The sequence below is a fragment of the Chaetodon auriga genome, chromosome 16, assembly GCF_051107435.1.
Source record: "Chaetodon auriga isolate fChaAug3 chromosome 16, fChaAug3.hap1, whole genome shotgun sequence".
In the NCBI taxonomy this organism is placed as follows: domain Eukaryota; kingdom Metazoa; phylum Chordata; class Actinopteri; order Chaetodontiformes; family Chaetodontidae; genus Chaetodon; species Chaetodon auriga.
Genome location: NC_135089.1, coordinates 17,704,204 through 17,729,864, shown reverse-complemented (window position 1 = coordinate 17,729,864; position 25,661 = coordinate 17,704,204). Strand labels below are relative to the sequence as shown.

Below are 25,661 nucleotides of genomic sequence, written 5' to 3'. Positions count from 1 at the left end.
AATTTCTGTAACAGAGCAGCACAGCTCACCTTTGCTGCCACACAAGTGTGATTACAGCGATTTGTGGGTCCTATTTGTGACCTTTCCTTGCATGCCATTGGCTTAAATTTACTGTTGCATTCAGCTGGACCTGAGATTAAGGGGAATAATAGTGCAAAGGTTAGCGTTCCATCGAGTGGGTTCAGAGTTCCCTCACACGGCATTATAAGATATGTAATGGCACTGTGATAAGGAAACTAACGTGTATGTGTTTGTACATTTGCCTTTCCTCAGGTGATCCTGACAGAGGTTTACTCCACAGGCTTCCAGCGCTCCTTCTTTGATGAAGAGGATCTGACCAGCATAGCTGAGAATGATATTATCTACGCCTTCCAGGCTCCACCCCTCTACATCAGAGGAGGCTCTGCACGGATCTCAGGTAGCTGCATGACTGAAGGCGGGAAGTAAAGTCAGAGTGTAACGCTCTATTTTTAGATACAACATAACACAGGATGTCCTTCAGTATAAGCAGTTTGTGGTATTAGATTAATATTTTTCCCTGCTGTATTGTGGGTGTGCACACAGATCTGAAAACAAACAAACTAATGTTATTAATGTGCTTTGCTTAATGAAACCCTCAGGGAGTGCACCTTACTGCAAGGGGCCATTGGGGAGCACATTAAGAAGTATATAAGTTAATACAGAGCTCCATGAATTATGTCTTCATTTCATCTGATTTTCAACTGGTGATGTGAAATGTGTGCCCAGAGGTACTTCAGTGCAAAGCATCTCCTTGTTTCTCGCTCTGCGGTGCAAACAAATAGGCTCTGCTCTGTTGTCCTGTCTCACAGGGCTGTAAGTGTAGTCCCAGCACTGTGTCATTGCTGCTGTTGTACCTGAAAAATGTGACTTTTAGTGCGCTTCAATTTATGTAGTTCAGTGGCCACACAGAGCAGTGCTGCCTAAAAGGAGGCCCCCCTGACAGTCTGCATGCTGGCACAGACTAAACCCTCTGGGCTCTTTGTGGCTCAGCCTGCAGGGGTTGATATGGAAACTCTTCATCATCACTCAACACTTCTCTGTGCTTTGCAGATCGTCCTGTCTTTCACACTGATATGTTTGTCCTGAGAGAATACATATAATATATTGTCATCTTCAAAGGAACAGTGACGTTTAGGAAATGTGCTCATGCAACATCTATTCACTCGATGAAGTCAAACATGTGCAACACTTATCCACTAAAGCATTGCACCACTTCATATGACTTCCTCCATCTCTATTATTTAGTTTTCTTATGTAACTTTCTTCAGACAAAAGAATGAGCAAAGCCAAAGTGATGCGATACCAAAAAGGCAGCATGAGCTTGTTTTGATACGTCATTGAAAAGAGCATTTCCCGATTGATGTATATCCCACCAGGCTCTCTTAAATTATGTATGTACATAAATGAAATATTGAGTTACTTAATTTATTTTTTTTTTACTCAACTACAGCCCATAAGTATTTTCTGCCTCACTGTGATTAATCAAAGCTATAAAATCAAAATAGCATGTGAGTAAACGGTGCCATTACAAGATCCTATTGATGTATAAAATGCACCTTTTATTACATTTTTTCTATCCACTCACAACAATGATCTGTAATGCTTTTAGCGTGTCTGAAGCCATTAAAATGGGATCTTTATGTCCCTCCTGTAATTACTAAATCTAAACGGTCTGATCCCTGAGACACCCGTAATCAATTGTCCATAAATGTTTAAATGAAAGTTAAAATCTGAGTCTTGTGGGTTCGATATGAGATAGAATAACAAACTCATCAGGGGTCTCATTAAAGCTGAGTCTGGTAAGCTAAGCATTTTCATGTGCAGTGGTAACGTTAAAGAATGGTCATCAATGTGGATTATGTCCTTCAGCATTAAATTACGCCTCATGTTAAGTACGGAGTTTAGAGAAAGCAGCTCCCTGATTGCTTGACAAATGCAGAGCCAACACATCTCGTGGAGTGAAATCTTAGCGTAACCCTTTTTTATTATGCTTCACCAGTGTGCTTCCTTGTTATTCGTAACACACTTGATTGATTGAGTCTCACCAGCATTCAGTATATTTCAAGGTTTTCACGCACTGTTAGAGAAAGCGTGACGCATTCAGTAAAGAGCAGTTCAGTGTCTGCTATGAATGAAAAAATTAAATACCCTTGGATCTCGCCAGAGGCAAACTAATGATGAGGTGACCTTCCCACTCTGACTCCCAACCTCCCTGCTGTACTTAAAATTAATCTCTTACATCACATTCTCACCACTGCACGTATCACCTCTCGTCTACCCACTGAAATCATCATTTCATTCATTCCCCAGCGCTGGCTGTCTGACAAGGTCGTGCGGGGTCAGAAAAATGTTGGCTGCAAACGATCAACCTAGCATGTCTTGTTACTGGTTATTGGTAACTTTTGTGTTGCTACACCCATTGGTTCATTTCTCACACAGCACATGTTCAGGTTATAATGATGGTAGATTTACCATCGGAATCCTTGAAACAATAGGTGCTTGATTTCAAACAGAGGCAGACGAGCAGATCTCTCATGTCTAGCCAACATCAGGCTGAAAATGTCAACTGTTTGTCAGAGGATTTATTAGCCTGGCTGGGTTGCTAATTAAGCCAACACTAGCTCCGTGTATTTGATTAAAATGCTGAATGGATTTTTCAGCTGATGCATTTCAAAATGAGAACCCTATGAAGTGGTCTCGGATATGCACTTAATGGCCACGTACATGACACCATGCTGAAAGCCTGAGGCTAAAGTTACCTGTCATCAGCATCCTTACTGGCTGATGATCTATGAAGAAGACATGTAAATAAAGAAACATCGTTCTTCTATTAAACTGTAGAGCTATAGGCTAGTCCTACTGTTAAAACTAGACATTAGTGAGACCATATTTTTTTTACCCATGTTCATGCAGGCACGCATGTATGTACTTACACACACACCATAGGCGCTTTCATCAGTGTAGGGGACAGTTATTTCAGCCCTTAGCACACCTACCGAAGGCACCTTTCAACAGCATGAAGGCAGCATGTTGCTGTTGTGTTGTTGGGTTCTTTATGAAAGAAGGTCATTAGAAACAAACAAACTGGGACGTCTGGTTGCCGTAAACCCACAAAACAATGGAATTAGCTCTAGTTAATGGTGTACTCCTCTGCTCTGGAAGCAATGTTTAGTAGCAGTAACTAGTAAGCTAATTAGCCAGGCATGTTAACAACTGCAGCTTATGTTAGAGCAGACAAAAACACTGATTAATTCATTCCTTATTTGTTAAATGGACTGCACTTATGTAGCGCTTTGAACACTCAAAGTTGCTTGACATCCACCCACTCACACACACGCTGATGACACAGCATCATGAGCATTTTTGGGTTCAGTACCTTGCCCTACCAAGGACAATTCGACATGCACAGTGGAATTCCAATTAGTTAATGTTGCAGGAGCCAGGGATCGAACCTCTGACTTTCTGATTGGTGGTCTCCGCTCTACCTCCTGAGCCACGGCCTCCCAAATTTCTCTCTCTATGCTCTTGTGTGTTTGTTTTGGAAAGGCTGAGGAAAAAGACACCACCCTCCAAAATCTTTAAATCCAGAACAGAGCTGCTTCAATATGTGAAGAAATAGAAAGTTTGACCCGACCTGCTGTACTGAGTGATTGCAGCATTTTCATGTGCATACCACCTGGCAACCATTAATCGAAGTTCACTTTAAAAATAATTAATGTATAAAATCTTAAAGTGTTGTTCACAAGTTTCATGTGAGAAAGAAGCCTTTTCTGTTTGGAAATGGATGGTGCAGAAATGAATAAGCACAATAACACTGTGTGGAGTGCCAAAGACGAGACTTGAATGTAGGATCACCTGCCAAAGAATATTTGGAAGCACATAATTGGCTTCCACAGTCAAGTATCCATTTCACATTCTTTTATCTCTGTTACAAACAGAGAACAGGTTCTTCCTCCTCTTCATTCACTGCCCAGTTTTCAGTAAAATGAGATCATCCCTCATACTGGAGTTTGGGTTTTGCTTATTTTTTGCAGACAACAATAACAATTTTACATGATTAACAGCAGAGACCACCACAAGGTCAAGTGACTTGAGCTCTCCCACTCTGCACGTTCCTGCCATGAGGAGTTTCATCTATTGCTGCTACAGTACTGTATCATGCCAGTGGCCCTTGTTCCACCTGTCAAGGTATTAGTGTTTTGGCCATTTTAGCTTCTAAATAATCAGGATATTTCAGGTCCAGCTGATATACAAAATCTGATCAATGTGTCGCAGTAATTTAGGTAGACTCACAGTCAGTCAGTCAAACTTTGAATGCTCTAATGGCAGAAAAATTTTCACGCATCCATGTTCCCCTCAGGATGAATTGAAATGACTTTGGTGACCCCTTAACTTTCACCTGTTTCTATCACATTATCAAGTCACAAATTGTCCGATACTTTAGTTTAAACCTGCAAAAGTAATGATCGGCCCATCGGCCTCAGCTGTACTTTGTGTTTACTTCTGATCAGCTAATGTTGGCATGCTAACATGCTGAAATAAGATGTGAACTTGGTAAACATTATTAACACCTGCATGTTAGCATTGCCATTATATGTTAACATGCTGACATTAGCATTTAGCACCACTGTGACAGCCCTGCAGAGTCTCTCGCCTACAGACTCATAGTCTTGTTTAACAAGAGATTTAGCTCAAATCAGATAACTGGCAGTATTACAATATTATTAGCAGAGTTTGCTTTCTTTATCAGCCTGCCACACGCCGCCAGTTTGTGCATGACACATTTGCCACATGTATCATAAATCCAACCAACCCTCAGGGGCTCCATTGCTCCATTCAAACAGGAAAACAATTAAATGTGACAATTAAGTAATTTTGGAGAGGAGATTACATATGAATGACATATGTTTACTCAGTCCCACAAAGGAAAAATAACCATAAACTAGTGGTAGCTATTTTTTTTCTACCTTAAATCACATATCAAACACGCATCTCACTCATCTTTCCTTTGGCAAAGGCGCAACATGCATCTCAGTCTGTAAACTGTTTTTTGGGGGGGGTTTTTTAGTAAGTTATGTATTGTGTAAAATTTAAAAAAAAAAACAAGTCTGCATTAGAAAATCAAAATAAGCTTCCGTCTAAAAAACATGTGCATGTATCTGTCTAACCACTGTTTTTGTTGAAAGACCTTGAATGTGACTGTGCAGACAGCTAATGGGATTGGAGGGTAGTTGCACTGTAGCTGTGGGTAAAGTCGATCCCTGTAGGGGCAGAGGTGTTTAATTACGGGCTTTCACATAGCCTGTGTTTAGTCTGGCTCATCCCGTGTGTCTGTTTGACAATGAAAGAAGCCTGAGAGCGCAGAGGAACGATGACTTCACAGGCTCCTGCGGTTTCTTAGAATTAGTTAGAGGCTTTTTGATAATTAGAGATAAAATCAACCGGCAGGCTAAATTAAGTTAACTTTTCCTAGGTTTTGTGCATTAAACATTTTCACATGCCTTTTTACGGCACTGCTTTTAAGACATAGCTGTGGACAGACAGTGTTAAAGCACATCTACACAAGTGGAAACACAAGCACACACACATCTCATACTTCCACCATTATTCATCTCGTAAACAAGGTAAAAAAAAAAAAAAATCACAAGGGAAGCCTTGAAAAACTGTCTAGAAACAGTACGGTTTTTGACAGTGAGCCATAAAAGATGATTTAATGAGAGACGAGGGGTGGTCTGCTCCACGGCATCGCTGTATAAATCTTAGCGGGATGGGCCAAGAGGTGACCTCTGCATTTCACTGCTGTTTCATGAACATGTTTCAGTGGGCATTTAAAGGGAGAATCTTTTCCCCATTAATCATCCCCACGGCTGTCAGAGGTCACTACTCATGTAAATTGCAGCACATGATTTAAGCAAGTTTTATCACTTGCTTGATTAGAGCGACATTAATAAATGAAAAGCTGTGCATACTTATTACTCTCATTCTCAGGGTCAAGACACTGCAATCAGAGGTTTCAATGTTAAAGCTCTGGTGGCTTAAATGTAGACTTTGATTAGTTTTGAATAGGTCTCGCCCTTCATACGGCGCACAGCTTAACGTCCTCACACCCCAATTATTTCTGTAGGAGGAGGTTGGTGCCAACACAGAGGCTTGTTACTTTGAAAGGGTCCCACTAACAGGATGCTCAGCGGTGGCATTTGCTTTGTCAGTGACAAATCATGCTTCAGGTGTAAACAGCAGTATTTAATGAAACATTTGGAGAAGGCACAGCCACCATGGTCAATCAATACCTGTGTCTGCGAGTGTAATTTACCATGTGATTTATCACCGTGAACTTCTGAGGGGCTGACCTGCATGCTAAGCCCAGAGGTCTGTCAGCTGTGCGACCGGAGCGCAGCTCTGCTTACGTCACGTTTCACAAGGAACTTGTAATCTCAGCTTTTCACTCAGTCAGTCACACTCCTCTGAGAGACGAGGGGAACGGAAGAGAAGTGGTGCTGCTTGGCACCCCACCAGGACAGGATGTGGAGCAGAAGCTGCATCAGATAATACCTCCTGCTGAGAGTGCAGGCAGCCATTGGTCCATCTGTTCTCCCCTATGAATCACTGTTCCCCAAATAGAAAGCTGCTGTCTTGCCACTTTATATATCTCAGTTCTCCTCCTCGCTCCTCGTGAGAGGTGTTAAGTTCAATGATCGAGTTTTCAGTGCATGAGAAAAGTTCATCTTCCTTTCAAGGAGAGAAATATCGTGCACTTCATGCTGTCAGCTATCAGTGGAACATCTCTGAAAGTAAGCTGTTTACCAAAAGAGCGTGAAATGATCAGCATCAGCAGGATTTATCAAGAAACTGTCCTCTTCTGTGACTCATTTTACTACCTCTATCCTCTTTGCCCTCACACCCTCGCTCTGACTTTCTCCCGTGTCCTTCCTCCTCTGCCAGGTTACCATCACAGCCTCCCATCGTCCCCGTACTCCACTGGTCCTGAGGGTCAGAGGTTACCTTCATCGGGGACTTTGTCGTCAGAGTTCCTCAACCAAGGCGTCCCTGTCAAGATTCTGCTGTTGGTGTGCAATGCTGGAGGGGCAGGCCAACACGCTGTTCGGTAATTATATGGTGGTGTTCATGGGGCTCTAATAAGATAAAATGCTCAGTATCTCGAGAGTCTAGAGGGTGTTGTCTTTTTGCTTTTACAAAAACTAAAAAAAAGAAAGAGCAAAATTGTAGGGAAAAGATTCAACTGTGTGCCTGCTCTAACAAAAATTGCTAACGTTAGCACGCCTGACTAACCAAGTTATTACCTACAGTAGTAACTAAGCATTATCCAAATCCATGGGGCATGTCATCAGCTAACTAGAGGTTATGTTTGAAAAATACCTGTTCAGGACTGTAACATCCACCCTGTGGTAGCCAATGTGTGAGTGTAAGCTAGCATTAGCAGCTCTGTCCTGCTCTTTATTTGGTTTTGGGAAGATAACAATCAAGCATCTGCAGCCAAACAGGGATTACACTGCTCTACTGTGTCTCCTTTATTCATCAGCTGGTGATGATGATGCCAGGATTTTTGCCTGGGATATGCAGCTTTTGCCTTAGCCTGTTACCATTATATCATGTATGTAGTCTTATGCATGTTGCAAACCCTTTTACGGGGTTTTCGCCTTTTCTGACTTGGTTGTCCGTCATTATTTTTTTATTTTTGTTTTTGTTGGTTTCACTGTTAACAGCTTCTCAGTAGCTCTACATGCAGCTCAGTCCACATTACATCTAGCCATGCTCTGAATGTCAAGGTCACATTAAAGGACACACATCTCACTATGAGATGAGTTTCAAAATCAATCAGCAGAGGAATCTTGCATCTGGCACGATATAGAGATCAGACATTTGTCTCCCTGACAGAGTCCAGAGAGATCAATATAGGTGAGCTTGCCAACACAGCTGTGGCAAAGTCCAATCCCATCCGTGTCTGGGTTTCTCCTTCAAACGCCTCACCATCGTTGATCAGACCACCCACCCATCTCACTCTCATTCCCTGACAGCTGGAGGACTTGTCTGTGCCAAGTAAATGACATTGGAGTCACATACTTGTTTCTCGCTCTGGTTGTCTGTAGAAGAGCATCACAGTTGCATTTCTGAAAATCAGCGAAGTGTGAAAACTCACGGTTTGGTCTGTTTGTTAAAACTGTGAAACCAATCGATAGCAGTAGATAGGATTTAAGAAAGTTTCACATTTCGTGTGTGGTGCCCAAATGTTCACTGTTTTTGCATTGCTGCTCGTGGAAGTTAACAATTTTGTATTCATTTGTAGGTTGAGGTAATTGAAACACTCGCTGTGGGTATGAGGAGCTAGAGCTAACGCAAAGTAAAGGCCTTTGCATTTAGCACGCTATGTCCATTTGTCACAAACCAAACCAGCAAAAAGAATGGCTTTTTTCCCCCTCGCTCCACAGAGTTAAGTCATTTTCCCTCTCATTTTGCTGTGGATATTGTCTCTTTCCATGTCGTGCTGGCTGCAGCTGTTGCTCCTCAGCCACCACAGAATGTTAATGGTTACCATCCTGAACAGTAATCCATCCTAATTTACTTTGAGAATCTCCGTGGTATTTCTGTATGATGTAATGGGAAAACTGTATGACTCAGTTTGATTTCTACTGCTTTGTTTAAATGCAAGAATCGAAAAAAAAATATTGCCTTTACAAGATGCAACAAAGCTTACTTTTAATTTGTTAGCCTTCTATTCTGACTGTCTAATCTACAGTTTTATAGCACCCATCCTCATTCGCTGTGTGTGTGTGTGTGTGTGTCTTTGTTTCCTTGTACACACACAAGCTCACATGGTCTCACACTAATAAATCACAAGCATACAATAGAGGGCAGCCCTCAATTAAATGTGTGTTATGATTAATGTATCATGTGATCTATCTTTTCAGAAGGATGATTGTCCCTCTCCTCATCGGCTAGTTTCACTCCTTATTATCTCTCTGTCCTTCCATAGATGTGCTGTAATGAGAATTCCTGCTGATAATGTTAATAAATGATTATTTACATCACAATAGGCTAAGTAGACATGTGAACCAGTCAGGGTTAATGTGGACTGGATGAGTCGAGCTATTGTGAGCTGTCATTTTGAACTTTTTCTATTCCTGTTAAAGGTTTGGACCTCCATTCCTAATGAGGGAGGACCGGTCTATTTCCTGGGACCAGCTGCAGCAGAGCATCCTCAGCAAGCTTTATTACCTGATGATCAATGGAGCTCAGGCACAGGTACTGGACAGCTACTAATGAAAATGTGACAATTGATCCATGTAAGGAAATCCAATTCTCTGCACCCACACATGGACTCACATACAGACTCTTTAGCAGAGCAGATGCTTGAAACCATGTCCTCCGGTTAAACCCTGCCAGCCAACCGCTGGTGATCTGTTCACATCCAGTCTAAGGACAAAGACTGATATGAAAACATAACTCAAAAGTTGCAGTGAGATACAGACTATGAGGACAAAAGTATGGCAGTTACATACTGGACATCTACTGCAACTGTCATAACATCAACAACAAAGCGGAGGAATTTCTTATTTATTGTTTATTATTATCATTCATTCACTGCAGCCACAACCAGAACACCCTTGTACTAAAGCTACAGCCCTGTCTAATAAGTCAGTAGAAATTGCTCCATGGCGCGTTTAAAACATATATTTGATAGCCGCGTCGCGTGGGCGAGCTTGTTTTGAGCACCGGCTGGAGGCAGAGAGGGGACATGGTTCCCTCCTGCCATGCCGGCTGGCGCACCTGTTCCAAGACAGGTTTATTGGCTCGGGGCAGGGCGAAGCGTGCCCACACAAGGACGTTGCATAGTACAGGTGGGAGAGCTTTAAGCGCCAGCTGGAGGCAGAGAGAAATTGGTTTCCTCTCGCTGCACGCACTGGGACACCATACCAGAGTCAGGCTAACTGGTTTGGGACAGTCTCACTGATACAGAGACACGTACACTGTTTTGTGTGTTAATAAATGATTGTGGACAAAACAGTTTCTCTTTCTGCAGAGGTCAATTTGAAATCATTTCAGTGACTCCATGGCATGTTTGTCCAGGAAACATAACTTTTCTGTTTTGGTCTGTTTGCTGTGTCAGTCTCTGGGGGTTAAAGCTCTTTTCAGTGAAGGCTGTTTTACAGACTCCAGTCATAGTTCTTTCCTGAATGTACACAGGATGGAATCTGGCAGTGAAAAGGACTTTAGGAATAAGTGAATAAAGCTAGAGTTACAGGAAGACATTATATCTAGTGATATCCTGACAGCAGAGGTTGGGAACTACTTTTTAGGAACAGTCAGTGATTCAAATGCAAATAAAATGTCCAGCCCCCCTGCTGGGGGCTGCTGTATGTGTTCAACAGTGATCATTTGATAAACACACAAAATGCTGCATTTGACAGGTTTATATGTTAATAAACCTTTAATTTATATAGTCAAACCATCACAGATTGGAGCTTTTAATGGTTTTGTATCACAAGTTACCATCCTGATTCCATTTTCACAGTGTACATCATGACATATTTACATAATATATTGCTGTGACAAGCTGTTGTGTGCTTTTGAGATTTGATTGGGTCAGAAGGTGAGACGTTGCCCTGCCAGGCCTCCATGCATGGCTAAAAAGAAGCATGATTGTTTACCTGTAAAACATGGGATATAATCCTAGAAAAGTCAAACAGCGTCGCTTGCCGAGCTGCATCCCATCTGTATGTCACTGTCAAATCAATTATGTACTTCTCAAGCCAAAGGGTCCATTTTCCTGCTTGCTTCTGCTTGCTCACTCGCTTGTACCGCATACTTGGGCTGGTGTTTCAGCACATGATTGTGTGCTATAGCGTGCTGTTAATCATGTAACCAAACACATTTCCCATCAGTGTCTCTCTTTGTGGAGCCAGTGAACACACAACTGCAGTAAAGAGTCACACAGAGCATGGGGTGAGCAAGAAAACTGTTGCTCAGCTTGCTGCATATTACTCAGTGCTCTTTGAGACGTGCCAGGAGAAGAGAAGAGTCAGGTGCAGCAGTTTCAGTAACTCTGCTGGAGCTCTGTAGTCTCCTTTGTGCCTCATGCTGTCAGCCATTTAATTAAAACCAGGCTTGTACAGTATAATCAGTTTGTTGGAGCCTACCTCTGCCAAGAAAAGAGTACTGCTCAGAGCAGATGTTTGCTCTAAATCTTTCATCTCAACAGAATCTGTAGTTTTCTTGCATCAATGAATTACACTCACGAGTGGATTTTTCCGCCTCTGTCTAATTTTAGCTTCAGCAAAGACGCGATTCAAAAACAGAAAAGCACGGCCTCTCTGACAGCCATTTTTCCTGTTACTGACATCACTTGACATCTTCATTTTGGCAGCGGCTGGCTTGATGCGCCGCTAAAGCCCACCTCGAAATATAATACGCTGCAGTACACTGATCGCTGCGCATTCATCTACAGTACTTATAGTCAGACAAGCATTCTCACACATTCACACCTTCTCCTGCTAGACCTCCGGCGCTGACTCGGAGTAGGACGGCATTTTTGTCGAGACTGATTGCTCCGGATTTGATGTGAGATTTAGTCGGAGTGAGCATTTTAGCACAAGAATCGAGCGTGGTGAATAGAAATCCCTCAATACACGCACACAATGCTCCAACTCACAACATAATGAAGCCCTGCTCTGTTTGCATGGATTGTAATCGGAGATCTTTTGCCTTGTCAGGCACAAACAATGCCACAAACACCCCTCCCCTCACACCAGCCTCACTCAACACAAAAAGTGATTAACCTTGGAGTTTCTCATGGGGAAATATGACCAACGATGGAGTCTCCGCGAGTGTCCGCGGAGCCCTCACGCTCATGCACTCCTCTGACAGGATGCTGAGATGACTTTTCACAGGTTTTCCCCTCCACTTCTCAGCAGTCAGGCTGACAGGGGTGACATAGCAGAGAGCCTGAGCAGATCTGCTCGTTTGTTCCTTTTTCTTCTCACATATTACTCATTGTTACTCTCGCGTATTCCTCTTCATCTGCCTTTATGGGGTGGAAAATAAACATGTGCTCATAAATAAGCATACATACGCACACGGCACAGTATTTAACTATACAAAGGAGTGTTGTCTGAGCCGTCACAATTGACCTTTTATTCAGTCCCAACTCAGTTAGCGATGGCAGAGTCATCCCTTGAAATTATTAATAATCTGTAAAACAGTCAGACCTTCATTTCAGACAGCTGGCAACCGTCAGTTTAATTAGCTGAAAAGACAACTGTTTTTAACAGATTTTATCAGCTGTGATTACACTCATGAGTTTGTCTCCGGCTGACTTGAATGTTTCCACTGTTGTCCAGAGTCCAGAGGATCTCGTAAAAGGGTCTTAAATAAGACTACAAACATGGTATGACACTAAAAGACTCCATCAAGCAATCAATTATCTGATTCAGATCTTTTCTGTTTTTTAAAATAGATTATCTGTGTGTTGTCTTGCCAGATTTGCTCGTGGCACGCCGAGAAAATAGAGCAGAAAACCAAAACTAGCGCTGCAGATGACGAGCGGGCTGCAGGGCGTCCTGTCTGAACAGCTCATTGGTTAACATGGGCGCAAAAGGAAGCAGGCGGCGCTTCCTTCCTCCTCTGGTCTGAACCTGGCTATAGCTTTATGCTTAGCTGGCATTTTTGAGCAAGCTCTACAGAGGTTTCATGTAGACGTCATTGTTTGAATTTTCAAACAAAAGACAAAAGGCTTTTAGGATGAAAACTAAACCATGTTTTTGGTGAATGTAACGCTACCACAGATAACTTTGGCTGAGGTTGCTGGAGGGCTGTTAATGTGAGCCTACACTCAGTAAGTAACACGACAACACGACGACGAGTTCCACAGTTAGGAAATACTGCACGGTGGATGTGCTAATCTCTGACTTTACAAACTAATGTAGTATGAAATGCCCCTGGCCTCTGAAATAACGCTCAGTTAGCACTGTAGGGAGCAAGCTGGTTAGCGGGACATGCTAATGTCTGCATCTTGTGTTAGAGCAATGCTGTTTAACCCAATCCTTGCACTTTTCCCGTTCATTTCTGTTTAAAAAAAAAAAGAAAAAAGAAAGCATCCAAACTTCTTCAAGTATCATTCTTATTAGAGCTCCTGGCACACTGTTTCGACATGTGGAGAAATGCAAAGATTGACAGGCCTGTTGTCAAGCTAAGCCATAACTGGAAAATGGCACCAAGTTCAGTCTGATCATGTTAGGCGTAGACCTGAATCATCTTGTTGAAGCAATCAGTATCTTTGCCATGCAAGGCCTTTGAAAAGTGTGGAAATGTATCTTATTTAAAGGAATTTTCCCTTGTTTTTTTTTTTTTTTTTTTTTTTTTAAACATTGTTACGGGAAAAAAAACCCTCTTTTCCTGAGAAGTTGGAATATGAAGGACTCTTTGGGTGGTCCTCACATGTACACACAAGCCTTTCACTGGAACTCACAGTAAGCCCAAGCAAGTCTGTAATGAAAAGAAAACCTATTTTCAGTTTACACCCGTCATCTAGCATTACAGCTTTTTTACACAGCAGATTGAAACACAGAAAAGTTGACGAGTTCTCTGGAAAAGCACAGCAGGAACGTTCGATGCCTGCAGTGTTCATAAACACATGATGCTGAAAAGCCGAAGAGAAGATAATATAGTCTTAGTTACACGGCTCTGCATGTGTACACAAAATCCAAGCATGAGAGCAAGACGGTACTTGAACATCAGCTGCAGTATTCAGCAGCTGACCGGCGCTTACTATAAGCAGTTCTGTCTATTACATATGGGAGGCAGTAATTCAGAAATATTGTGTAACTTCCCCTCAGGGTTCTGCATTCCAGCGGATTCAGCACATCAGTATTGTTGTGCGCTCTTTGTCATCAGAAAGATCCTGCTGGATCGAGCTTTCCTCGCAGGACTCAGAGTGGGTGTTTGTGTTTGAGCTCAGCCAGCAGCTACACTCTAGATTTCACTGAAACAAGAGGAGATCAGTTTCATTTCTGCAAATCGCTCCTTCGTTCCTAAAGCACCTCCAATCTACCAGGATCTCAGAGTAATATACGCATTCTTCAGAGCAAGAGAAGATATTAGCCTCTTATGTGTTCTTTCTTTTTTCTTCTCAACTTGGGCTTTCCAGTCCAGTTGAGAGTGATATGAGAGAGTAGTCTGATTATCTATGGTTTTATTAATATTATTGTTTTGCTGGAAAACAATATTTTGAATGCCAAGAAAACTTTGGTGCTACATGTTGATTCAAGCTGAACTGCTGTGAGCTCAAAATGTCAGGTGCAGGTCTTGGCCCACTTTTCATGGTGGCCCACTTTGTTCTCCTCTGTCATTTTGTTGCTTTAACCTGTTCACAGCAGACTTGTTAAATATAACCTTGAGAGTGTAAATATATTCCCACGTTTGTATAGACTCACTCCCAATTCAGCATTTTTGAAATAGTTTTGAGTCTGAGTGGACAAACAATACTCCAATCAGCATGTGCCGGAAACAATTGACAAGTTTTAAACAATGTTGGCTGATTCATCATTGACAGAGAGAGAGCATGATAGACAGGGATCTACTGTATTTATGTATGTGATATATGTGCATAAAACAGCACTATGGATGTAATAATAATGGAAGTATGACAAATAGGAGTAGCAGTTGCAGTGGATGTCAGGCAGGGCCATGGCAGGAGACGTAGCTGTAATCCACAATCCAGGTTCAACCACTACGAGGACCTGTGTGACGACAAAGCACAAAGACTCTGGCGAAGAAGCTAAGTTAGTAACATGCCTTTGGTAGGACATGAAAGCATGCAGGTGGAGATGGAGAGAAGAACAGAGGAGCTCGATGACAACTGCACGTTCTCTGCTTTGAGCCACAGGAGCACTTACGCACTTACATGTACCATATGAAACTGTGCTAGTCAGTCTTCTTCTGCACACACATATTGGATTCATAAAACCATCTCAGCCCACATTTTATGTTCCAAAGTCTCTAAACTGAGCGGTCATTTTGACTTATCACAGCAAAAGTCATGGGTAATTCATCTCCTTCTCCTTCTAAATCCTGAGCTATGTGTTCTCATTTTGCCATAATGAAACCATCTCATCACGGTTATGCAAAAACCATGATGGGCAAATAACACCACAAAACTGCAAGCATCAACATTTCTCATAAGGGTGGTGAATCAGTGTGGTGGCAGCGCTCATTTTAGACCTTAACGAGACGAGAAGAGTCCACAGCCACGCTAGCAGCTCTGTGAGGCTGTATTTAATCACAGTGCTGCTTTGAGCTAAAGGCTAACATCAGCGTAGTGTAACATGCTCACAATGGCAGTGCGAACATGCTGATCTAAAGCAGGTATACTGGTTCCAATTTTGTCATCTTGCTAACATTTGCTAATTGGCACTAAACAAAAGCACAGCTGAGGCTGATGGGAAATTTGAAATTTCAATGATGGCATGAGATGAAAAGCCAGAGGAGCACAAAAGTGATTCATCCTGAAAGGAACATGGATTGTTATGACATTTTATCAAATAGTTGATGAAACGTTTCATTAAAAACCACAAATGTCCGATTAGTTGAGTAAACCTGGAACCACATGGAAAAGGGCGATAGCTACCGCAGTGCAGCTCTGAATGGGTTGTATGGGTATGTGCTGTATTTATCAGCCCAGTTAAGTTGCAGATCTATGGGGTACCAGCTTCTTTTTGACAAACCAGTGTCAAGTCCGACATTCCAGACCAGCGTTGTTTTAACTTTAGTTGACACTACAGCAATGATCAGCTAACTCAAAGTGAGATCTAATGGGTCCACAGTGTTTGAAACGTGTATGTGAGGATGTGAGGGAGGCTTCAAGTGGGAGACGTACTGTCCTGAAAGTTTAATGCTGTTTATAGGCTGGTTATGAAAAGCATAAAAACACCCCTGATGACTTCTTTTTGTTGTGTTCCTCTTTCAGAACACAAGAGTGCTGTTCAACATCCGAGTGGTGGGAGGATCAGCATTCTACAGCTACCTGTCACCTCAGGACGGGCGGCCACTGTACCACCCCGCCGTCGACAGGTGAGGGTGTCGAAAAACACGAAACATTCAGGTGGAGGGCCGATTTCTAAATATGTCTACATCCTCCATGTTTGCTGTGGTATAATGTTTCCCTGCAGGTGCAAACAGTCCAGAGTGACTCTTATCTTTCGAGCTGACCGGCTGCCAGGACACTGCATTCTTCTTTTATTAGACTAGAGGATTATTAGATTATTTAAATGTGTTATTTTGTTGTAGAATTACTGGTGTTGGTGGAAACGTTCAACACTAAAATGACCCAGTGTTCCCACAGGCTCATTCAAATTTAGTCTAATGTAATCAATTTTAATGCAATTTCAATCTGCTCTAATCTAATAGTGTTTCTTGAGAAAGGCTACAACTCCAGGCAGGCAGCTGGTTACTGAAGACATATCGACATGAACACATGTTACACACTAATATGACTGTGGAAGCTGTAAAGTCCAGCAGTTTGGGATGATTGGCAATGTCTATGCCGACGCTCTGAAGGTGATGTTTAATTTTTCATCTTCTCTTCATGTTTATCATACCAGCTGTAAAGGCTGATTTTAAAGCCTCGGCTGAAAGGTGCAGACATTTTATCCCTTTTCACAAATGCCTGTCTGATGGCTTTTACTTGCAGAAGTGAATTGCTCTTTCAAAGGGGGGCCTTTTGGCAAGGTCTTGAAAGGACTTCCATTTGTGTCGTGCCTAAGAACAGTTCATTCACCCGGTGAATGGTGCTGATGGGGGCAAATGCTTTCGAAATCTTTTGAAACGCAAATGTGCAGCACACTGTATCCTAGAAACTAATGCAATGATAGTGTTTGAACTCTAATGATTCAGAAATATGCTCTGTTCCCAAGTCAGCCCACATCAAACAGTACAAGAATGCACTAGCGCAAGTGTTTTAGTCTACTGCTCACTCCTGTCAGCCTCTGTAAACTGTGTCTCTGTGCCTCGTCATATATACATCACTGGGTTTCTTACACTCGAAGACGTGGCTCAGTGGATGGCAGTGTCTGCTGCTCTCTCAGCAGCAACTGCATGGTTTGCATGAAATTTTGTCCAGTAGTTCATGTCCCCCCTCAGGATGATTTGTAATAACTTTGCTGATAACTTTTCGCATTATCGAGTCACAATTTAAATTTGTCCAACATTTAGTTTATGACCAAATACCTGCAAAACTTATGACATTCACATCACCCTCAGCTTTGTGTTTACTGCTAATGAGTAAATGTTAGCACGCTAACACGCTAACCTCAGATGGTGAGCATGGTAAAGACTATTCGTGCTAAACATCAGAATATTAGCATTTTTAGTCATTTTTTGTGCAATTTCCACATATATATATTATTAGCATGCTGATATTAACATTTAGATTCCCTTACTTCGTTTTCAGAGCTCATAGCGCCCAAAAATCCCCAAAGTTAACTCCTGATGAGAGTGACATTTCATTCTTGACTTTTGAAATAGTAGTTTGTAAAAAATCATCTCAATCAAAGACCCACTTATTACCTTGTTCCTGAGCTTTCAGCCACCTCTCACTATGTGATCTGATGAAGATGTGACTGAGAATCGTGTAGCTCAGCCGTGAACTGTGGAGTATACCCAGTACAATCCCACACGTCACTCTCACTCAAAATAAGACACAAGCAACAAGGATATATCATCCATTGTTCCTGGTACTGTAGTAATGCTGACACCCAGTGGTTAAAAAAACCTAATACAAGTGCACTCAAATGGCTGCTTAATAAGGTATAATAACAATAATAATAATAATAAGGTAATAATAATATGGTTGATAAGGTTGTTGGTACTGCACATTTACTGTAAATGCAAAAGCCAGTCTCAGAAAGTAGAACACTAATGTTGGACCAGTTAATGGAGCTTGTGCAGATGCTCCTTCCCCTACACTGGATGACCTTTCACCTTCCATGTCTTCTAGAGCTCTGAAGCTCTGCGGCTCAGGAGGACCTCCACACGTGAAGCTCATCATCGAGTGGGAGCACAGAATCAAAGACTGGTCGGTTTGCTTTCTAATACGAACCACCACCTATTTACTCTATAATTTGTCTCTATTAACCTGACATAAAACTACTGTCTGCATGGTTTGTGTAACCACACCATTGTGTCCTGGGCCACAGCCTGTTTGGGAACATTCAGGAGGAGGTGGTGAAGGATGCCGAGAGCGTGAGGAATCAGCAGCAGCAGCACGTCCAGCAGTACAGCTGCACCCTGGATGAGTGCTTCCAGCTGTACACCAAAGAGGAGCAGGTAATGAAGTCTGCTATGATGCCTGCAACAACCAGCGGCTCCACGAAGAGCCATGTGTGTCTGAGGCCGCACCTAATCAACCTTACTTAATGTTTCTGCAGGGTAAGCAGGTAACTAAGTTATCATGGTGACAACAGTTTCTTCAGTTCTGCAGCTGGTATAATTATTGACAAGACATTTTATTTTGGCAACTCTGAGCCAAACTCTCCAGAACATTTAGATTTTTTTTGACAGGAACAGTGTGAAATAGTTGCATGTTTAGGCATACAATATACACAGTGGACATTAAAAAAACAGTCAAACATTCAAGAATATATCACATATATCAGTTTCTACCAGTTTTTATTTGATGGTAATAATAACCATAGTTGAAAAGGAATATTTGCCACTTTTTGTCAAACAAAATTAGCGTGGGTAAAAGATGAACGTGTAGGGGAATAGACCCTATTGTGTAAACAAATCATTAAGTTGGAATGAAGGCTTATTTAAGGCAGTTAAGGTTTGTGGCAGTATTATGAGGTGTGAGAGGCTTTTAACATGTTCGTAATGTCTGCACACAATGTGAAGACTCACAATGAAGTTCAACTAGAGCCCAGATGTGGCACATGTGGGCAATAGATAAGATAACAAGAGCTTTGTTTGACTGAAGAAGACAAAAAAAAACTAACCAGGAAAAAAGGATTTTATCGTTACATGTTGAGTGTGTGTGTGTGTACACAGGCAGTAAAAGGCAAAGACACGTTTTGAGTAGGTTATGGTCGTCATGTTAAAGCATCCATTTGGTTCAGTGTCACACTAAGACCGCATGAATTGCTACTTTTTGGTTAGTTTCACAACAGTCTTTGCAGTTTCTTTTTACTTTTGTCATCAGTTTCAGTTGAAAATATGTTGCACAGAGTCTTCTAGTCTTGTTGTGATCACAAGCAGTCGTATTACAATAGGTAGCTTTTATTTTTTGCCACACGTTCTCATCCACAGTACAGCCTACTATACGTCGTCTTTATGTCCTGCCTTGTCCACCTTTCCTCACCTGGAATAAGTCTTTCGTGGAGGAATCTAAACAAGGTGCTTAGTGTCGTATGGCCCAGTGAGGCAGTTGTAGTCTGCTTTAAAGGAATTTTGTGTGCAAATGTGTAAAATTGGGTGTGATTACTTGAGTTTCAGAATGAGGAAACAATTCATGAAATTTGACACCTGGTCACAGAATGTGTCAGAGCAGCCACAGTTGACAGCTGCTGTGCAGACTGAGACACCGCTGCTGTTGTTACCTTGTGTCACCACCCAGTGGAGCTGCAGGCACGAGGGTCGCACTGCTGTCAGTCTGCAATCAGTCCGGTCCTGCCAGCGTCGCCCAGGACAGGCTAACTAACAGCGTTTCAGTTAAATAAGCAAACCACAATTACTCATGCACCGCTGACATGTATGAGTGATGAATAGATACTTATTTTAGCATTTTTATTTTTAGTATTTTTCCCTCAAATGTTTTTTTCAAGAGTCCCAGATGGTACAAATTATTAATAATATCAATCATAAATATTGCAATCACAGTATTAGCATTTCCCTCACAACTTGTGGAAATAGTGGAAATATTTGCCAAAGTTGTCAAAACAAGCTGCTGTGGGTCATTTAGATGAAGACATAATATCATTATATTATTCTCTGTCTTTTTTGTTTTAATTCGAAGGTCATACCCATAATACCCATTTATGTACTCATGTCATGTGCTGATGACGCCTCCCAACAGAGGAAAAAGGATGTTTGCTAAGAGATAATTTTGTCCTGAGTGTAACTTTAAGTGGGTGACCTTGTTGAATACAGTGAATCATTGCTGCTCAATATTCAAGATGGTAATCATGAGGAGGCGGGAAAAGTGAACAAAAGTAGTAGCCATGGCAACAGCTTCAAAATGTGCTCATGGTTGCGAGTGATGCTGATTAGGGCTGTGAATTTCCAGTGTTCAGTCGTACATCATTTCCAAGATTGTGATTAAGTGGAATACGAAAAGGAAACACTGAAGAGCTTCACTTGGATTTACTGGGATGAAGTGTAATAGAGGAGCAGGCTGAGAGGGTTCTGTTCATGGCATTTTTGGGTCTACTTTGTCATCTCTTCTCCTTGCCCACCCTGTCCCCCCGCCAGCTTGCCCCAGATGATGCCTGGAAGTGCCCCCACTGCAAGCAGCTGCAGCAGGGCATGGTGAAGATGAGCCTGTGGACACTCCCGGACATCCTCATCCTACACCTGAAGCGCTTCAGGCAGGTGGGAGAGCGGAGGAACAAGCTCACCACGTTCGTGCATTTCCCCTTGGCGGGCCTGGACATGGCTCCTCACATGGTGAACCGCAGCCACGGCACCCATCCGCCCCCTCTCCAGCCCGGCTGGAAACAGCCCCGGCGACCCGACCTGGTTCCTCCCGACTTCCTGTACGATCTGTATGCTGTTTGCAACCACCATGGGGGAATGCACGGAGGACATTACACAGGTCTGAGTAACTTATACCTTCTGAGGAAAGACCTGCAGTAATGAGAATTTATCTAGCAGCTTTCAAATGAAAACATAAAAGATGACGACAAAATAATTAAAACCAATGAAGTTAAAAAGATAGAAATCACTTCTTAGAAGAGATTTCTGTCATTTACTCCAGTTACATGTTTCTTATCCTTCTCCATCGTTGCTGTGATTGCAGCCTTCTGTAGGAACTCCGTGGATGGCCAGTGGTACAGTTATGATGACAGCAGCGCTGAGCCGGTTCCAGAGGCGGAGGTGTGCACACGTGGAGCCTACATCCTCTTCTATCAGAGGAGACACACCATCCCCCCCTGGTCTGCCAGTTCCTCAGTCACCGGTTAGTCCTTTCATGTTCTCTGTAGCGGCTTGTTATAGTGAGAATAGTCAGATGAGATGGAATCTGCTTTACATCCCTTTGGCAAAATCTAGAAATAATGGAGGGAGTGTGGCGCGTGGGAGTGTCATTACATCTCACACCATCATTATTTACAGTATGGCCTGCAAAAATATGCGATTTTTTCCCTAAGTAATTTCAGTCTGCCAGAATTGTTTGATGTACTGCAGCCACATCAGTGTGTGTTCTTTGCTTATAAATGCCCATAAATGAAGGTTACGAAGGTCGTAGAGAGAAAAAAAAAAAAACGTTTTCCCAGCAAAAAGGCACAGAGGCATAATGAGGGTATTCACAGATGGATGGAAATACTGATGATACCCTGCGATTGCATTCATTTTGCAGTATGGATGCAGCATTGTCTGTTGTTGTCTGTCTCTCTGACTGTGATTTTTTATTTATTATTATTATTTTTTTAAATTTGCAGGTTCCACCAGCTCGTCCGCCTCTGACCACTGGCTGGTCCGGCTGGCGGGGGGCAGTAAAAGAGGCAGCGTGTCAGGAGTACCCACCCCTGGACCTCAGGGGCCTGCACAGGTCCCAGAGTCTCCTGAGCTGCCAGTGTTTGGAGACGAACCCCCCAAAACACTAGAGACAAGTAGGTATCTAGTGTAGCTTGTATAGTACATTTTAATTAACTCCTACATATAGAAAAAGCTTGAAATAGTGTGACTGCCTTGGAAATTAAAGCCATCCTGTGTTTCACCATTTCAATTGTTTAGTTGTCAGTTCTCTTTAGTTGTACACAATTACACCAATATTTTACTCAATGTCAATGACAAAGGTATACTTAGTATATAGCATATACTAAATATACCTTAATATGTTTAGTAGTAGTAATGTATGGTGTCTTTTCCTCTAGATGGGTTTGAATCTAAGCCGTTTGTTCGTGGGACCCAAGGCAGGAGTGTAAGCATGAGATCACCAACTAAGCCCAAGGATTCTCTGAGTAAAGTTCTGCCACTGCGGTGGTCTTTTGGCTCCAAGGACCGCATTAAACACCCAGCCCAGACCCAGCCTGGAGAGCTGGTGGAGTACCTGGAGTCTGGGCGCCGGCCACGATGTACCAAAGACCCCATCATAACACTGGTGGCCACCCCACCGCAAAGGAATGCCCAGGGAAGAACCTTTGACATAGGACATGACTGCAGCTCACCGAGCGGTAGCAGTCTTAGCTGTACAGACAGACCCGGTTCTGACACTTGTTACTCCCCCAAAATTCCAGCAGGTCAGAGCAGACCTTGTGTGGAGAAAAATATCAGCCATGCAGTCTGTAACAGCAGCAATGTCAAAGCCAGAGATTATGGTTCTCTAAGGCAGAGGTCATCCAAGAGAGCAAGGCAGGACCAGGGCAGGACCCTGGACTTCCAGCTTCAGAGAGGGGCCATGCTAGTGGGTCATATCAGCCACAGTGCACCCCCAAGCAGAGATTCTACATTGAGAAGGACCAAAGTCCAAACAGGGGTGACCTCCAGGCCACAGAAAGACTTGTTACAGATGGTCATTCAAGCTGAGGACAGAAGAAGGCAGATGGGACAGGAGGGCCGCAGCCATGACAGCCTCTTGTCTTTTTTCAAACCTGGTTTCATGAAGAAAGACATACCTGGGTCACCACTCAAGGGGCATGACAGTAGGCGTATGAATGGTCACGGGCAACTGGGAAAGCTGGCAAGCAATGATTTAGCCAAACTGTCGCTCTCCAATGGAACGCTGGCCACGGTGGCCCTCGAAGACAGGAAGGCCAGTGTCATCCCGAGCTGTGACGCCCAGAACTGCAAGGTGCAGCTAGTCAACGGGAAGGCTGGGAATCTCAACCTGGTGGACATTAAGCGTGCTCACAGCTCCAGTAACATCCAGACCAAGCTGGATCTGACATTTCGCAGGTGTGCCTCCCTGCAGAGGAATGGTGAAGCAGTGGCCCCTCCAGCCCACCGCATCCTGCTGTCAGACAAGCCCAGCTACGCCACTCTGCAGCGGACTCGATATAGTACCACCTCCCTGGGTAGGCACAGACCTGTCCCTTAGTCCTGTTTTTGAGCATGCAGTGCAGGCTAAGCTAGGTTACCGTGCTAAATACAGAATTACAAGAGCTGTTGAGGTTTGGCTCGCGTCAAGCACGAATAGGAACAAATTAGAGCGCAGGGTTGAGGTTTTGCTTCTGGCGCCAGCAATTATAGCACACCAGTTTTGTGTTGGAATCAGAAACTTTGTACTGTTGTAAATAAAGATATAATGACGATGTAAACAGCACTTGATTTGGAAGCTTGTCTGCTGCTGTCATGGTATTGTGGTAATTGACAGCGTGGCATGAGTTCAGTCTTACAGAATAAGTGGAGGGCTTTGAATTGTAGTAAATACAGCCCCGGTGTAAAGTTAAGCCTGTTTTATTATGATAATTAATGTGAATCCTACTGATTATCTTGACTGATGAGTTTGTTTTTTGTTTTTGTTTTTTTTGTTTTCATTATAAGTGCCTCTGTGACAGCCCAGAATGACTGTTGAACACTAGGACCTCTCTACTGATTTCTACACACGGCACCCAGGGAAGCTCCCAGCAAGAGGCATCGCTGGAAAGAAAGTCTTCTCGCTCCCCATCATAGTACTGTTATAAGTTCCTACCTGTGTGTGTCTTAAACTAAATCTATGCAGAGTTGAGTTAACTGAGAGATACTGCTGTAATGTGTTTTTTCTCCTTTTCTTTTGCAGAGCAGTCCACTGGTAATACCTTTATTTTTCAGATCCTGATCCGTGTTTGAAAAGTTGAGGGTGATTTGGTGAATTTGTATGTTTTTAGCCCATTGTACTTTTCATCTGCTCAGGAGGTAGGAAATCAAGGTGGCTGGTTAAAGCTGTATGCATTGGAGCCCATTCAGCTTCTATGATTTACGTATAATGTAAAATTGTGAGACACTGCAAAAAGCACTAACACCTGCACTGTACATTGGCTGCTACAACAACATTCATCATTTCCTTTGTCTTTTACTCTCATGTTCATGTTATATTACCGATGCACTCTTTGAAACAAGATATTCTATATTTTGCTACATGACCAGAGCTTACATGCTAAGTTACTTTGCTAATGTAGGAACAATAACATTGAATCATATTATCAAAACGCGGGGTTTTATTTCTGTGTTTCAGGTAATGGACAACTTGTAACAAACAGATTTTTATAATTGTGAAATCTCTTTTTTTTTTTTTGTTCGGGTTTGTTCTGTGGAGGGATGAGGATGAGTTGGCGCTATATCAGAAAGAAGCAGGTGTTATTGTTCTGACTAAAAAGAAAAACATCTATTAACCACCCCTAAAGCTTGCAGAGCAATAAAAGAGGGCTACCTCTGCTGAGTGAGAATGTGAATTTACCGTATATCTCTTTCACTAAAGCAGGATTTGAATACTTGCTGATAATATGCAAAAGCAAAGCTCAATTTGAAGCTGTTTTCTGAACAGAGGATTCACACTTTGTGCACACACACACAATTCTTCTCTCTCTGCAGCGACAGGGATGTGATGAGCCCTAATGGTAATCATGCTGTCATTATTCACATTAACTGTTTTAACGTAGCCACCGCAGATTATGAAGCAGTTCATGCTCCTGCTGCCAGTCTAACATATATTTAATTCACAGTCTTCAGCCATAATCACAGTTTCTGTATCTGCACAACGCTGTTTTGTTTACTTCTGCATTGTAAATTTGTCACTGGGGTTTACTCGGGAATGTCAAAGTGAGGGGGGATTGTTTGCCGACACTGTAACTGTTCACATTTCATGCTGTGTCATTTAACATTACTGTTTAACAACACTCTTTACCAAAATGAAATGATAGTAAATGGAGGATGTTTCTCTGACATTATTTGGGAAATATGGCTAGATTATATTATATTTTATTAACTTTTTTAAAAGTCTACATTTTGTACCTGATGTGTAATTATGTAATTTAAGTACCAGATTAAAACCTTATGTTTCAGGTTACTGTATGAAGTCAGATTAATACAGACTGTAAGTTGGGGTTGAATTGGACACAACACACAAAAATCCCTGTACTGGACTGTCCATAATGTCTGCTTAATGTACTGCAAGTTTTATGGATTGCAAATTAAACACAGCTTTTCTCACGTTGATTCTCGGAGTAGTCGCTGTATGACAAAGTTTCACCATTCGGCTGTGGTATTTTTTGTGGATTCAAGGTAGGTGTGCGTCTTTTGAATTAGTTAATTGTTGAATAATTGAATAGTAATTGAATTAATTGTGCTCTGCTAATGTAAAGCAACTTATCAGCTGAAACAGCAGTTCTCCAGAGCTCAAATGAAGGCTTGTTTCCATGAAACAAGGTGAAGTGAGGTCAGCCTATTGAGACATTTCATGGCTTTTTAAAGTGCAGCTTCTGCTTGACTTGTGGCCATGG

General features: G+C 42.4%; 1 protein-coding gene across 2 annotated transcripts in view; it reads left to right on the top strand.

Annotated features, from left to right (window-relative positions):
• Positions 1–25,377, top strand: part of usp43b (ubiquitin specific peptidase 43b) — a 59,633-nt gene extending 34,256 nt beyond the window's left edge. The window contains exons 6-16 of one of the 2 annotated variants that reach the window (XM_076752853.1): positions 274–418; positions 6,964–7,126; positions 9,171–9,282; positions 16,001–16,104; positions 18,029–18,106; positions 18,228–18,357; positions 20,497–20,839; positions 21,044–21,202; positions 21,684–21,854; positions 22,119–23,258; positions 23,728–25,377. In XM_076752853.1, the coding sequence (XP_076608968.1) occupies positions 274–418; positions 6,964–7,126; positions 9,171–9,282; positions 16,001–16,104; positions 18,029–18,106; positions 18,228–18,357; positions 20,497–20,839; positions 21,044–21,202; positions 21,684–21,854; positions 22,119–23,258; positions 23,728–23,738 (2,556 nt within the window). In that variant the 3' untranslated portion in view covers positions 23,739–25,377. Of the gene's footprint in view, positions 1–273; positions 419–6,963; positions 7,127–9,170; positions 9,283–16,000; positions 16,105–18,028; positions 18,107–18,227; positions 18,358–20,496; positions 20,840–21,043; positions 21,203–21,683; positions 21,855–22,118; positions 23,415–23,727 lie in introns of those variants that run through there. The other variant, XM_076752852.1, reaches the window with a different exon arrangement.
• Positions 25,378–25,661: the final 284 nt, after the last annotated feature.